The sequence below is a fragment of the Pecten maximus genome, chromosome 12, assembly GCF_902652985.1.
Source record: "Pecten maximus chromosome 12, xPecMax1.1, whole genome shotgun sequence".
Lineage (NCBI taxonomy): Eukaryota > Metazoa > Mollusca > Bivalvia > Pectinida > Pectinidae > Pecten > Pecten maximus.
The window spans coordinates 22,730,403-22,747,820 of NC_047026.1; the positions used below are offsets into that span (position 1 = coordinate 22,730,403).

Here is a 17,418-nt window from a genome sequence, read left to right on the forward strand (position 1 = left end):
ATGGGTTTATTGCTTTATATATATTTCAGTAAACCACTGATAGTCGTGTCAATCCTATTACAGAGAAGGATATACACTTTCTTTACATGTCTTACTGGAATGTTTATTAGATGTTGAATATCAACTTCACTGACACACTGTGAGAGATTTCAATCATTGCGAATATACTGCTTGGAACAAAATAGAAAGAACAAATTTTGTGTAAAAAAGGTGATTTATAATTGTGTTATCAATATAAATGTTGTTACTGTTTGAAATTTTAAGATACTAATAACCTCATTTACATTATAATCTTTTATATAATTGTCAAAAAATCGCTACATTTTGTGACGCTGATCATGCTACTTTTTAATCCAATAGAAGCCATGTTAGAGGTGATGAATTCACCAGTGATAATTCAAATCCATTAATGCGTAGTCACGTGAACACCTTAAATCTCGGACTAGGCGAGATATCGTGCACTGATGTTCACACAAGACGAGATCTCATATAGATATACCATACCAGAGACCTATATTTAGTATATAGGTCTCTGGCCATACCTAGTATAACGTTGGTTGATGCTTGGTATCTCCTGCTATTGAAATTCAAGCTGCTGTATGTGATGTCACGTACAAGATCGGTGCACATAGGAAGAAATCCCGTACATGAATGTTTCAAACTAGTTTATATCCGGTACAAGAATGGTTCAAACTAGATGATATCCCGTACAAGAATGGTTCAAACTTGATATCTCGTAAATGAATGGTTCACACGGGACAATATATTTCAAACACTCGAACACTAAGTTGCTGTATAAATCCATTCCTTTTCTTTGGGTGAATGTTCTGACGGTTCCGTGAGATTGTCGTCTGCTTCTGAATATGCAGCCCGATAATCCAATGGCAGTGTCTTTACCCATTGTTCTGTACGTATCTTGGATGATAGTCTTAGTTTATTCAACTTTTCTATAACACCCGGTGTAATTGGCCGGTATTTTACTGATTTTGACTTTACAGGACTAGACGGTTTCATTTCCATGCTGCGTATTAATTCTAACGGTCCTTTTTGTGCACTGTTGGCATCTTCTCCGTCCGAGTCACCAGGTGAGTGAAGTCTCGAGGACATATTTATGTCGTTTATAAGTTCAGGAAGGCTGATTTGATGACTCCCAGGACGTGTACCGTTTGTGGTTTTCTGATTTTTACCTGCCGGTGATTGAACAACTCCATTTTGTTTTCCTGTATTTTTATCAGCCTGCCATTGTTTTAAGTCCCGTTTATTTACAGTTCGACCAGGCTTCGTATATTTCTCGGAATTAAAACTAATGGCAGAATGTTTTTCTCTTCTGTGAAGCTGTGGAAGAAGTGTTTCTGTGGCAGGACGTTCACCGGCAACAAACGAGTAACTACGTTTTAACACAGGCTGTCGTGTGTACAAATGGCCCATTAAATTCCGTCTCGCAGTATCCCTCCGCGAGACAAAGTCGTATACCATTCTATCACCCATCATACCTTTCCGGTCATATTCTCCTCCCGATACCATCATGTTGTTTAGAGGGGGTGAGGGATGACTTCTCGACGGGCGAATAACCGAGAATCCGTTCACATTAGACAATCCCTTACGGGCAGTGCCCTCCTCGCCTTTTAAATGTCTCCGTAAATCGTCTGTTGCTTCCGTTCCGAATTTATCCGTAGAATGGTTCTCACTAGGATATTTACCTGTCGATATTCGCTGGTGATCATTAAACATCTGAAGAGTCGGTTAATGACATTCACATTATTCAAATAACCCATACCACTTTCAATTAAGTCTATTCCTGTTCCTGTGCCTGTTCAACTTATCATCCTACTTACACTTACTGCGATCTACGCTCCAATGTTTGACCATCCTCTTCACCTTCCAAATGATCAATCGTGTTTTCAATTATGTCTTTATTCCGTCGAGTTATTTTTGGAATCTGCCCAGCACAAAGAAATCACGTCAATATGTTCTGTATAATGAGTGTAACTCCTTTCACCTGTCAGAACACGAGAGTTTACACATACGGTTCTATCGTATCATACCTGTATGGCTTCGCATCCTCATACCTGTATGACTTCACCTGCTCACCTGTATGACTTCACATCCTCACACCTGTATGACTTCACCTGCTCACCTGTATGACTTCACATCCTCACACCTGTATGACTTCACCTGCTCACCTGTATGACTTCACATCCTCAATCCTGTATGGCTAGGCACGGTATCAGTGACTACGACCAGTCAGTATCGACAGTTATACGTCAAGGACGCACCAATACACAAGCTGGATATGTAAATATTTCACCGATTATAATTGAACGCCGAGATCGATTGTTATTAAAGTCCTCGAATGGTACATGTACCTTATGATTCTCCGAGCTGTGTAAGCCTTGACCATGATCACGTCGCTAGTTCCTCACAATTCCCAAGTTAGAAGTCCAAGTGTATAAGAGAGTGTTACTGAGATGTACATAAGAGACCCGCTCAAGCACGAACTATCCCGCCAATACACACACGCCGGTTAAAGAACTTCGAAATAAAATATTGTCAATAAACTCCAGGTAATGCTCCTCTATTTCGTTCATTCCGATATCTGATATTGGTTTAAACTTGATATCAAACTGCGACGATATTTGGAAGCAAGGGTCGTAGTGACATCTGTAGGTATATTTCTGTGTGTTTGTAGTCGAGTCCGTACCGCGGCTTTAAATACCAGTACACATCACGCCTACATTGCCCCGCTCGGTCTAAGCTGGTTAGGTAGGCCTCTCTCATACCCTTTAAATGCAGACCTGGAAAATATCGAACGGAATAAAAAGGATTAAATCCGCTACGGCAGTATCACGGAATACCCTAGTCTCGAACAATGATTACATTGATTTTATATTTGAAATAGATTTCTCGTAAGATTACAATTATTTTCATAGTTACATTGTTCTCTTTAAAATACACCAAGAAAATTTCTGTAAACCTGTTTATGTACATGTATTTGTGATGAACACCAGCGAAATATCTTCAATCAAAACAACTTACATTCGTGTAGTTGTACACAATGACTGGTCGGGAACAACTTTTAATACACAATATAAGAATCCATTTACTCCTCTACGATAATACCCCATGCTGAACTTATCTGAACCTTAGTCTATTCCATTTCATACTATCTTGATATTCTGACGTGGTGTCAAAAAACCCCGCAAGTCTCGCATGTAAACTGTAAAGCCAACAACATTTGAAAACAATATATCTAAGAATCTGTCAATAGAAAATGATATTTGGACGAATTTTGTTCGATAACACTTTACAGAAAAGATAATTACATGTTTATGGATGAAGAAACCTGTAAATATGTTACCGATAACAGATTGCTTTCACTTCATTGATACTAGGGACTAAAAGTATAAAATCCAGAAAGACAGGGGATCTTAAAGGACATACACAAAAGTTAAAAATACGTTTCCTAAGAGTAGAATTAAATGAGGTAAAACAGAGAAATACCGTTATGTCAACAAACTTACAGTTCTATCAAAACCTAACTGAATCCTTTTATAAGAAACAAAACAATAAAGACCACGTGCTTCGGTAAGAAGAGCGCCCTTTTGCTTTCATCGACGGCATCTACTACCGTCAAGCTAGGTAAAAATAATGTCACGTTTCTAGAAAGAGATTCAGGTCAGAAATTACCGAAATGTCTGGCATACTAACAATGTAGCTCGACATTCGATACAGTAATCCACCCATAAGACGATGATTGCGGCCATTAAACCCAATTTTCGTCATCAGCCCTCATCTCTCGACAACATTTTTTAAGAAAATATCGAATCATCAGCTATATATATAATGCTCAAACACTACTGGACAAATTGACAGTATACAGTATTAATGTGTCAAGGACGATGATCGCATAACTACTCTCGTTCTAGAAAGAAATATTAGTGTTATAGGCGTATGGTTTGGTTTGGTTTGTTTTTGTTTAACGTCCTATCAACAGCCAGGGTCATTTAAGGATGTGCCAGGTTTTGGAGGTGGAGGAAAGCCGGAGTACCCGGAGAAAAACCACCGGCCTACGGTCAGTACCTGGCAACTGCCCCACGTAGGTTTCGAACTCGCAACCCAGAGGTGGAGGGCTAGTGTTAAAGTGTCGAGGATTAATAAGATAAAGAGAGCGTCATTCACCTCATTTCCAAGATGCACTCTTACATTGTTCACCACAAGTAGACAAAGTAATTTTAGTCGACAAAACTTATATGGCACTAATAGTAGATCGGTATTGAAGGCTGTATTGCATCTTTGGCCATATCAGTTACATACACGTACATTATGTATCCGTTATTGTCCAAATAGGCTATATCAGCAAGGAACTTACAACATTACACCTTATGCCGAATGATATAACATACATAGAGCTTCTGACTGACATTAACATTCTGTCTACCAACTAGTACACGCGGAGAAACATCTCCTTGAACTATTGACCCTCCCAATTAATGATGGGTAATTTATACATTTTTGCGCATCAAAATATGTTTAAAGGGCTTTTTAATCAAGATTTTAGCATCCTAGCTTTTTACAACATGTTCAGAAATACTAAAAACGTACCAGGAGAATAAGACCAGGCGTTCCAAAATGGTAAGCGTCTTCTGCTCCATTGCCAACACCCGCCATACAAACATTAACCCTGATTTGACCTAGATTTGTATGACGGGTGTCGTCGTGACCTAGATTTGTATGACGGGTGTCGTCGTGACCTAGATTTGTATGACGGGTGTCGTCGTGATCTAGATTTGTATGACGGGTGTCGTCGTGACCTAGATTTGTATGACGGGTGTCGTCGTGATCTAGATTTGTATGACGAGTGTCGTCGTGATCTAGATTTGTATAACGAATGTCGTTGATGAAGCAGAGGACGCTTACTCTGCCTGAGCACCTGGTCTTATTCGCTTTGTTTTCTTGTTCATGAGTCTCCATGCAGATCTATATAGTTTCGTCCATACTTTACCCTCGAATTTGAGTTTGAATTATGGTTTCGTTATCATGTCGGTATTCTTTGTTCTTTTTGGTCAATTTCATGTGGCAAACAACCTCCAGGCAAACTATTTCGCATTGCTTCACAGTCAACAACACAGGTCTGGTATATAGACATCCATTAGTCATGTTGGAGTAAACCGACAAATTCCATAATTAAAAGACATCAGAGGAACAGAAAGTTACATAATCCCATTCGTCTAACGAATAACTGAACCTATCTAAGTTATCTATTCAACTACCCGATGGAGAGGCCGATAATAATGAATATCTTCATTTCAAAAGTAGACAAAATCCCACGAAATATGACGTCAGTACACAGTTAATAAATCTCCGTTGCTGGTTACTGTTCCGGGAGGGTATTTTCCCCTTCATAAGGATATTTCCTGTTTACACAAGGTTCTGTGATGTCACAAGGTTCAATGAAGTGACGTCATAAAACCTTGTGTAAATAGGTAATGACGTTATCGAGGGGAGATGTTCTCCCAGAAACATAACCAGCAACTATGTATGTTTATACCAACAATATAATAGTGTTGTGAACCAAAAGACAACAAGATATCACAAGCCAGACATATAACAAAAGAAATGGTAGCATGATCCCAAAGAAACGGAAGTAAGTAATGCAGTTTCCGGTTAGCAGAATATCGGTCATAAACTTGAGCCATTTTTCTTTATAAACCTGTACGTACTTGCTAAGTTTACTTGGTATTTTACTTCGAGATAACAACCAGATCAAGTGTACTCGATATTAACTGTAATTGAAAAAGATTTCGTGTGGATTTTCACAATGACTTTGTATCTAAGAAAGTTTTGAGAACTACACCCTTCCGTTATCAATATATACTCCAGTTCATGTAGTGTACAAATAGTTAATGCGTACCTGTCACAGGTAACACTGTTTTACAGGCCAGGACCCAACCTTGTGGAGTAAAGAAGGCTTACAGACACATCTCGGTAGACAGCCGACATTGAAGAGCACCTCCGCGTGGGGTGCGTCACCCAGAATGAGACCTGTACGGAGATGTGTTGGCGCGATACCTTGGAATGGATATCCAGTGTAATGTCAAAACGCTTATTATCAAATTATCGCCAGCACTCATCTTTGAATAAACTGTAAAATGTTAATTATTTGTCTTCCGTGTTAAATATTTTCAATTTTGTTATCGAGAAGGGTCAATCGCGATTATTAAAACAATACAAATAATATATTCGTGATTACTTCATTGTATTGAAAATTAAAGTCTCGAGAGAAGTGTACCACAAGCTTCACAGAGAAAATATGATAAGTCGTTGTGGAATACAATGACGTATTTGTACAAGACAATGACGTATTTGTACAATACAATGACGTATTTGTACAAGACAATGACGTATTTGTACAGGGCGTAATGGCGTATTGTACAAGGCAATGCCGTATTTGTACAAGACAATGATGTATTTGTAGAAGACAATGACGTATTTGAACAAGACAATGACGTATTTGTACAAGACAATGACGTATTTGTACAAGACAATGAGGTATTTGTACAATACAATGACGTATTTGCACAAGACCTGGCTTTTTTAGTCTCCTGTTTCATATACCGGGTAAAATACATATATTCTGAAATAGTGTTAGTTTTTCTGTATTATTTATAAAAACAGAAAATATATAGGTCTCTTTACATAACATTAACCTGGTTAAGATAATCTTTAACTTTGATTTTTTTTTTAAATTACTAGACCAGAAATATTTTATAAACACGTTTCGAATAGCTAGCAAACGATTTATTCACTATCTTCAAATTTGAAACAAAGAATCTGACGGGATGTTTATTTTTTTTTTTCAACTGCTTCATACATTTAAAAAATAAAGGTAGGCTAAGTACAAGAGAAACGTACATTGTGTGAAGATTTGACAGCTTTAAGATATTTTGAACTGAATTCAAATCACTAAATAATAATCATTACCGATGCTTGATTTAAGAAATAAAGACATTCTTTGCATTGTAAGTGGTGACCAATAAAAGAATATATCAAATGGTGAAAAAAATATATTAATTTGGCATCCTGGAATATTTTATAATCAATCTAATACATATAGTTTATGTATTATAGGTATGAGCCTGTCTACTTGGTTTACCACAAGCCTATCAATGTAAACCACATTGATCCCGCGCCGAGGAATGAAATATGGAACATTCAATAAGAAATAAGTAGGCTTTGTATAAACACAACTGATTTAAAATAGAAAATAAGTTCAATTCATACAGGGTTTACCCTGCCAGCTCTACACACCCCGTGATCTATATATATATACAAACAAATCGTGCGGATAGAGTATTATATATGTAAGAAATGGTATCCTTGTTTAACATAAATAAATAAAAAACATGATATCTGAATGCCAGATTTCACTAGCTCTAACGCCTTAGAATGTTTTTGTTACACATATATATTAAATATCTATTTGTGAAATCGTGCGAGCTTTTTGAATGATTTGATGAAAGCCGTTCTTAATAGTTTTAGTTATGTTGATGTATAGAGTTTTTAAGTGTCATATTTAAAGACCTGCGTTCGTCCTAGGGAAACAGGCCCGAGGAGGGTAGTGAATACCGATCTAGAGAATTCATCGCTCTGGATATTTTGTTCATATTTAAACAATTGTTCAAAACACATGCCAATGTTGTCAAAGATAATTGAAAAACTTGTAGTCATACATGTCGGCATATCAAATTTTTATATTGACAGACACGATAAATTGTTTGGTTATAAGTAAACATTTGGTAGGTATGATAGATATTGTTAGATGAGTGTGTATTTGACGAAGACACGTAAATAGAATATGTATTTGTTCCGTGGGAACATCCCGAGTCATATTACTTTAAATAATTACATTGCTAGATTTCGTCTCGTCGACTATATACTGTAGACGTAGGTACAGTTTTAGCGGTAATTTTATTTTAGCGGTTTTTCGCTCCGGAAACATTTCGCTAAATTATGATTGAGCTTAATGTAGTTTATCTACATTGGTTTCTATGACGATCATTGTTGGTGCCTAATTAACCATTCCACTAATCTGTTTTTAATTTGGTTTTGGCTAAAGTACAGTTGCCGTAGTTCATTGCTCTGTTGGCGGATACAAGAGTGTTATAGGGGCTAACATGGCCGAGATTCCAGGTCAGACTGTGTGGTATAGACGATGTATCGACATTTGTTTAGGTTCTCAATTATCAAATAAGGACCAAAGCTTGATATTTGGTTTCTGGAACAAATAAAGTGAAACCTTCAAGAGAATATTTTTCCAGAAAATAATAATAATAATAATAATAAAATAAAGAAAATTTTGCAAGCCTAAAGAGTACCTAAAAGGTATCCAAACAAAAATAAAATATGGGTTCGTACGAATAAGTCTTTACACTTCAACCGGTTCAGTAAGCTTAATCTTCGTAAAAACAGTCTTGTTCATAAAAAAACTGGAACAGTACGCCAGATATTTGTTTAAAACAGTCTTGTTCATAAACGCAAAACAGTTAATATGTGCACCATACTGGTACTTCTAACCAAGAATATGAATTATTTCAAATGGCAACTGAACAAATGATGCTCAAAATGGGAAACGACTGCCCCAAGTGTCATAAAATTCACAATTTTGATAAACAGCGTTAAGGCCCTTCGATATATGAAGAGTATTTGATTCTGCCATATTTGTGTTTTGAGGAGATTTTTGAAACTTCAGTTAATTTGACCCCTTTTGCCCTACCCCTCAGGGCCCCTGTGATGGGGACCATATACAGGTAATTCACAATATTGGTTGGCATTTGGCTATGGAAGGTTTCTGTAAAATTCCATACAACTTGTTTCGCAATTGTTGTAAAACAAGAGATCCAGGAGGGATCTTAGTGCCAACCACCGAATGATCTGTATTGGTTATGACTGATCTCTCCTCTACTTTAATGATTTGACAACAAGAAGAACCTACATTTAAAATCTAAGAAGAAATTTCTGTGAATTAAAAATAGTAATGCTTACCTTCAAGGATAAGCCATTTTGTTTTCAGGGTCAGACTAAAAATCAAATGGGCACAACTAGGGACCAAGGGGAACCCACAGAAGAGGTCTAAGAAAAATTCTTCCAGTACTTCTCAAGAAATAGCGATATTAAGGAGTGTTTACGGACGGGCGGATGAAAGACCACGGACGGACCACGGACGGACCACACGGACGGACCACGGTCAGACTATGGACGGACCACGGACCGACCACGGACGGACCACGGACGCAGGGCGATTGGAATAACCCACCATCTGTTCTGATAACGGTTAGCTAATAAATGAAGAACTTTTCCTCAGAACTTCCACAATTTTTGCCTCTTTCATCATTAAAGAGGTAATTATTCAACACGTCGAGCACTAATGATTACGGTAAGTGGTACCGGACAGAATATATTAGACTCCATTAACTTTGTACACGTTGGGCGATACATCACTTAAGTCTCCTATAACAGGACAATATAGCTACCCGGGGTTGACGCAGTTTTGTTTTCGTTATAATACTTTGTTTATTATAAAACCCTAACGATGCTATTCGTATTGTGTTTTTGTTTCATTCCTTACACATGGAAACCGAGTATCAACTCGTCTTGTACATCAAAGTGGAATATAGGATCGTATTTAACATGTCGGATGTAAAAACCAAAAGTTAGGGGCTATGGTACCATTGGAACCAATCCCAATGCGTTCCGTTGATCTATCCAGACACACGAATTAGATGCGTTGAGGAATTCGTCTTTCATTAAACAAAACATGCATGTTTGCTTTTCCTCGAGCAACATTTCAAAAGAAGAAGACGTTCACCATGTTCGTTGAAGTACAGGTGTATGAGCCGAAACAAAAAGACAACAGCGTTCTCAACTGATACCAGATGGTCTGTACCGGGGATTAAAGCTTAACGATTCTTATATTTCTCTACTCAAGTCTTCACGTTTTTGAAATTTCTACCTTTAAACTACAGGAAGAAAACGGAAATTTAATTAGGGATTGGATCATGTATCAGATGAGTACAGAGGTAATTATAAAATGATTATCTATGAGGTCTACTTTGGTTAATATTACTAATTACCTATAATGAACTTTCGCCTGGAATGTTATAGCATAATTGCAAGGCGACTATCGTAACGACAGACAGAGGTTGCTCATTATACATGTAGTCAGATACCTGGGTTTATATATTTATTTCATGTAAATTTGAATCTCAACCAAATAACTTGATCACGTCATGCTTAAAGTGTAAATTCGATACGGACAAACACGTTATGACATATAGGTTTTAATATGTCACGTGACAAAACTACATGTGCTAGTTAGAACACGTGTAATACGATATTATATACATTTAAGCGCCATCTATCACAGGTAGCATAGAGGGCAAACACGTCATAAACGATGCAACATATGCACGCACTTTGTCACGTGATTAAATCATCGTATCATAACAGAAGCCTCGCGTGAAATAGCGTTTGCTACGGGTTATACGATTTACACTATAGCAAATTAAGATTGCCTCGTTCCCAGTTATGTAGTGTCACGTGACGAAATTGCAAGTGACCAAATCACGTGCTTTAAGAAACAGTGCATCTATGGGGCATATCAAAAGACAGTTCCTGGTGTTTTGTACACACGCATCTTCGTCATGCGAAACGTGCCCATTTATTACACGTGCGAGAAGGACTTAAGAACATGATATCTAGTGATGTTGTAGAGATGTCGCGTGTGGGAAAAGAACATGCATATCAGCTAGGGACATTTTATCAGCTGTCTATACAAAACGCTCCTATTCTGGTATGAATTGGTGATTTTAAAGAGCATACAGAAATTGAGCTGTTTAATTCTTATTAACGATTTATCAATGTCATTCATGCTCACGACCGCTTAAAAATGAGGAGATTTTAATGAATACGATACGAGATTAAATATAATGCGTCTAAATTGATGTGCACTTACTGCAAAATTTAATAGAAAAGTTTAACTCGTTTAAATCACACTATTATACAGCGACCCTGAACTCGCCGTTGTCGGGTAAGACTTGTTCAATTTACGCGCGTGTAATCCACCAGGGAAACGCATGTTTACTGATTATCTTTGAATATGACAGCGAGATTAAATTTCAATTTAAAAGGAATGATATTTCTCCGTATACTATCAATACCTTTACAGGACAACGTACCTTCCAGTGTGTGTTTAAAAAAACCCATCGATTCTACTTTGAAGAGAAGCGATAGAAACCTTACGAACTTTCTTAAATTGATTAAGTTTGCGTGAGATCTTTACACAATTTATTAGACACAGTTGTTGATAAATGACCGAGACAATGACGACAATGTTCCGTTGCGGTTTTAACAATTCAATATGTTCGGAACATTAATCGAAAAGTTATGTAGGAACCTCATTTCACTGCTGAAGTAGTAGGTCTAGTGTCGATTTTCAGTTGAGGTTTGTTATTTCGACAAATTATAACGCCATTCAATATTGTAAAGACGCGAATATGTAAGTAATCTTTTTTCATAAGCACGGTCAGTTCGGGTCGACTGAGGATAGATGAGTGAGGAAATGGTAGATGTGCATTTGATTTTATCTTTTATCTGCGGGTGGCGAGAGGGTGTGGATTTTTCTCTCTTCTTTTACTTCTTTTATGTATTTATTTATTTATATATATATATATTTTTTGGGGGGGGGGGGGGGGGGGGGGGGTTCAAACATTCTCAGAAAGCTGTTTAACGTCACAGAGAAAGAAACAGAAAAGAAAGATTAACATGCATCCGGACAAAGTTTCGGAAATGTGGAGTGAGTATCGAGGAGACAGCTTTAGTAGGATTTGATCACGTGTCAGTATAGCCTCGTAATGACGACTCCATACCGTAAATTATCCGCTCTGTGTATTGTATATATAGTCTACCCATTAGGACTGGCCCCCATGTCATATGTATGTTTACCTATCACAGAGAGAACAAGAATACCTTAGTGATGTCACCCTACTCCATTAATGCTTTTAGTTGTCATACATGAACATGATTTAATGGGCAGACACTCCATTGATCTTCCCTCTATATTAGGAATGAGTCGGAAGCTTGTTACTTATATTTACTTTAAAAACTTGTTTATTGACTTTCTATGTGTCGCTGTTACTGTAACATAGGGATGTGGGGTCAAAGGTCGGAAGTCAGTGCTACACGTCTCTGGTTTAACCAGTATGTCAATATTGTTCCTCATTACTGGGAAAATAGTGATTTCTACCTCTGTTACAAAGTAGGTTTGTTAAAACTTGTATTTAGTTATCGTACATAGTTAACGGTCGATAATCCCATCACTATCCTGTCTACAAGCCTTTATTAACTCTATACAAGACGATCACGAGTTGTGGGCCTTTTATGGAGTTTCGATTTTATTGAAACTATTTGCAGTAATTTAGATCATAAAATGGTAACAAAAGCGATATAATTACAGGAAAACTCAATCACATAACAGGGGATACAATACCGTTACAGGAAAACAGAATGCCATTACAGGGGACACAATACCATTACAGGAAACACATTACTATTACAGGAAACACAATACTATTACAGGGGACACAATACTATCACAGGGGACACAATACTATTACAGGGGACACAATACCATTACAGGGGACACAATACTATTACAGGAAACACAATACTATTACAGGGGACACAATACTATCACAGGGGACACAATACTATTACAGGAAACACAATACCATGACAGGAAACATAATACTATTACAGGAAACATAATACTATTACAGGAAACACAATACTATTACAGGAAACACAATACTATTACAGGGGACACAATACTATTACAGGGGACACAATACCATTACAGGGGACACAATACTATCACAGGGGACACAATACTATTACAGGGGACACAATACTATTACAGGGGACACAATACCATTACAGGGGACACAATACCATTACAGGGGACACAATACCATTACAGGGGACACAATACCATTACAGGGGACACAATACTATTACAGGGGACACAATACCGTTACAGGGGACACAATAACATTACAGGAAACACAATACCATTACAGGGGACACAATACAATTACAGGGGACACAATACCATTATAGGAAACACAATACTATTACAGGAAACACAATACCATGACAGGAAACACAATAACATTACAGGAAACACAATATAATTACAGGGGACACAGTAGGCGTTCTAGTTTACAATACCACGACAGTATCAAATTTCTATGACTTTTGATTTTCATTTATGTGTTTTGTTTTTGTTTGTTTTAAATATGAACGTAAAATATCATTTGTGATTCTGTTGTAAACATTTATCTTATAGCTACGGTTTAATTAGAACTCCTGTTCGGTGGAGAACATGTAGGCCATTTTGAGCGCTGTACAATATTAAAATTCAGTTAATGAATACAACCCTTTAAACTTTTACGTAATACAGCCGTATATTGTGTCTGTTAAGGTAGATAATAATTTATGCTAAACCAGTTCAGGTATTTAATGATGCACTTGAAAGTTACATAAGTATATCTAAACCTTTAATTAAAAATGAATTTATATTACATTGTACATGTAAATTCAGTCTGAAAATGACTGACATACACAGCAATATTGCTGCCCAAATACAGGCTATGCCGTAACACGAACACCCAAAGCGAGGAAGATAATTTTACAATACATATGTATTGTCAGTTTACCGCGATGTTGTTCAGGTTTTTATGACGAACTCGTTGTCACATCTGGATATTCTGTTGTTTTGTGCTATATGACATATTAAATACAACATAAGTATAATGATTTTCTGCTGAATAACAGTATTAATATCAAACAAACCACCAAAATATTTCTTGTGACGCTTGTTGCGACGCGACAGGTGTGATGAGTCCCCACAAGACTAATTAAGCACACGTTTCTGTTTACCAAACCTCTAAGAAAACAGAACTCCGGCTTCGATTTATGCCCTCGTGAGGCTAAAGCTAACACTGTAAATTAAATTTGTCTACCTGGGTTTACTCGAACGTGATCTTATCTATAAAGCCTATCTGACTTGTCTCCCCTGACGTGATGACGGGTAGAAGATAGGTAAGTCTGCCAGGTATATAAGATATTCAGACGTGATAAACAGTTAGAGATTCAATCACACCGTGTATTATTAAATTATTTAACTACTCAACCAGGTGTGTAAATCAGGTGTTCAACTGATAATTAAAACGCCGAGGTGTAGAAATGTATGCTTCAGAAAATAGCCAGGTGTAGAAATGTATACTTCAGAATACCCAGATGTAGAAATGTATACTTCAGAATACCCAGGTGTAGAAATGTATGCTTCAGAAAATAGCCAGGTGTAGAAATGTATACTTCAGAATGCCCAAGTGTTGAAATGTATACTTCAGATATACCCAAGTGTTGAAATGTATACTTCAGAATACCCAGGTGTAGAAATGTATACTTCAGAAATACCCAGGTGTAGAAATGTATACTTCAGAATACCCAGGTGTAGAAATGTATACTTCAGAATACCCAGGTGTAGAAATGTATACTTCAGAATGCCCAAGTATTGAAATGTATACTTCAGAAATACCCAGGTGTAGAAATGTATACTTCAGAAATACCCAGGTGTAGAAATGTATACTTCAGAATGCCCAAGTGTTGAAATGTATACTTCAGAATGCCCAAGTGTTGAAATGTACACTTTAGAAATACCCAGGTGTAGAAATGTATACTTCAGAATGCCCAAGTGTTGAAATGTATACTTCAGAATGCCCAAGTGTTGAAATGTACACTTTAGAAATACCCAGGTGTAGAAATGTATACTTCAGAATGCCCAAGTGTTGAAATGTATACTTCAGAATGCCCAAGTGTTGAAATGTACACTTTAGAAATACCCAGGTGTAGAAATGTATACTTCAGAATGCCCAAGTGTTGAAATGTATACTTCAGAATGCCCAAGTATTGAAATGTATACTTCAGAAATACCCAGATGTAGAAATGTATACTTCAGATATACCCAAGTGTTGAAATGTATACTTCAGAATACCCAGGTGTAGAAATGTATACTTCAGAAATACCCAGGTGTAGAAATGTATACTTCAGAATACCCAGGTGTAGAAATGTATACTTCAGAATACCCAGGTGTAGAAATGTATACTTCAGAATGCCCAAGTATTGAAATGTATACTTCAGAAATACCCAGGTGTAGAAATGTATACTTCAGAAATACCCAGGTGTAGAAATGTATACTTCAGAATGCCCAAGTGTTGAAATGTATACTTCAGAATGCCCAAGTGTTGAAATGTACACTTTAGAAATACCCAGGTGTAGAAATGTATACTTCAGAATGCCCAAGTGTTGAAATGTATACTTCAGAATGCCCAAGTGTTGAAATGTATACTTCAGAAATACCCAGGTGTAGAAATGTATACTTCAGATATAACCAGGTGCACAAATGTACAATTCAGAAATGCCCAGGTATGGAAATGCTAACTTCAGAAAAACCCAAGTCACTATGTAAAAGTGTATACTTCAGAAATACCCAGATGGTATAACGTAAATTAATTAGAGGCCTGTATGAAAATAGATTTGTTAATAATACAACTGTATTATGATTATTTTTGTAGCTTTGGACTGAACGATCTTCCAAGACAATCCTAGTTCGAATAGAACCAATACGTTTGACTTTACAACCTACATTTGTACGTGTATCAAAGGGAAATATGTATAGGCATAATTCCTACTCGTATATACGAGCTCTCTCTTTATAAATGATTCAATAAAAACGCGCCGTCTGCAAAGTTGGGAACATAAACTGTAGAGTTCAATGACTTTGAAAGACATTTATGTAACTTACTGTAATACGAGTTCCTCCTGTCTGTGACGCCGGGTAACAGAGGCGTTAAGGTCTAGCTTAACATTACACCAATATCAATAATCAATAGACATATTATATTTACCCGTCCAAGTCCAGAGAAGTAAGACCCGTGTCCGTTTGTCCACTTTATAAGGAACTTGAACTGGTCAACCACACACTTGATGGCACTCTTTGGTGCCCTTCAGTTACACCTAATTCGTGGTCAGTTTACGTAGATCTATATAGTGGTCACTCGACAGAAATCAACAAATCCGGCGTAATAATGTCACACTGGTACCTCGCCTGTATATATACAGGTATACTCTATACTCTTACCAATCCGTTACCTAAATATGACTGTTTTAAAAATAGCACACGGTTAAGCTTAATACGTAAACATACAAACACTGTTATTTTCTGTACTTGGTATTTAAATGTTACGGAGGTTTGTACAGATTTCGGTAGCGGATTTCGCTTTAACTGTCCGGATTGTATATTAGTAACGTCATCGGCGTAAAACACACGCTTGAATTTTAAGAAGAGGCGTAAGATATAGGATTTAGTGTCGTATCTTCTATACGTGTCGGGAGATATTCAGTTAGAATCTTAGGCTATTTATACCGACATTAATATTCATTCCCCCGATAATTTTAGTCAATGACCGAAATACAGCTGTCGTAACACCCTACCAAGTTCTGTTTGAAACTTGTAAATTATATTTTTTAGTGAACAGTAAGTCTCATTAGAAGAACCCCATTGGGGTTTGAATTAACAACCGAAAATTCAGCGAATTGACTACTGGTATTATCTATGATGTAAATTTTCTTACGAGCAAAATAATTTCAAATATATTTTCTTAATTATTTTCACTATAGTTTGAAACAATGAAATTATCCACGCTCTTTGTCTACGTTTTAAAAAAGTCCTTGATAACTTTATAAAAGACTCCATTGCGGCTTAAATCTTGGGCGCTCTTGTAGGACAGCGGTTTACGGACCACGTCATGACACGGGGCCCTAACGGCAAGTTTGATGGAATTGTTATACAAAAAGGAAAATGGATGATTATTTAATCACAGGCGCTTGCTTCTAATTAGTATTCATAGGGGGAAAATTACCCCTACTCCTTTAGATCGAACGATGCATCGACTGTGAAACGGAAGTAGGCTATTCATACTAGAGCTGATTTAAAACGGACAGTCTGATTGGTCGACAGTTATGGTTAGTATCGTTTACAGAGCTGTCGACCAATCAGATTGCCCCTTGCAAAACTGCTCTAAAATATATAGCCTACTTTCGTTCCACAGTCGATGTAGCTAACACGACCGCTTTGGGTCCATTATCTCATCTTTAAATCATTGTCACACAACAAAAGATTAACATAGATTGATATTTAATAGTTCTAAACGAAGATCGTTAATGAAGTTTGTGTGCAATTGATATTTTAGTCGACTTGAACTTAAATTCAAAGTAAATGAAGTTCATCCCTCACTGACA

The 17,418-nt window shown here is 37.0% G+C and overlaps 1 protein-coding gene across 1 annotated transcript; it reads right to left on the minus strand.

The window, feature by feature from the left end:
• Nucleotides 1-195: 195 nt before the first annotated feature.
• Nucleotides 196-16,146, minus strand: LOC117339601. The gene is made up of 2 exons (XM_033901292.1): nucleotides 16,026-16,146; nucleotides 196-2,795 (listed from the first exon to the last, which is right to left on the minus strand). The coding sequence occupies exon 2, from the start codon at nucleotides 1,729-1,731 to the stop codon at nucleotides 784-786; it is 948 nt and encodes a 315-aa protein (XP_033757183.1). The 5' UTR covers nucleotides 1,732-2,795; nucleotides 16,026-16,146; the 3' UTR covers nucleotides 196-783.
• Nucleotides 16,147-17,418: the final 1,272 nt, after the last annotated feature.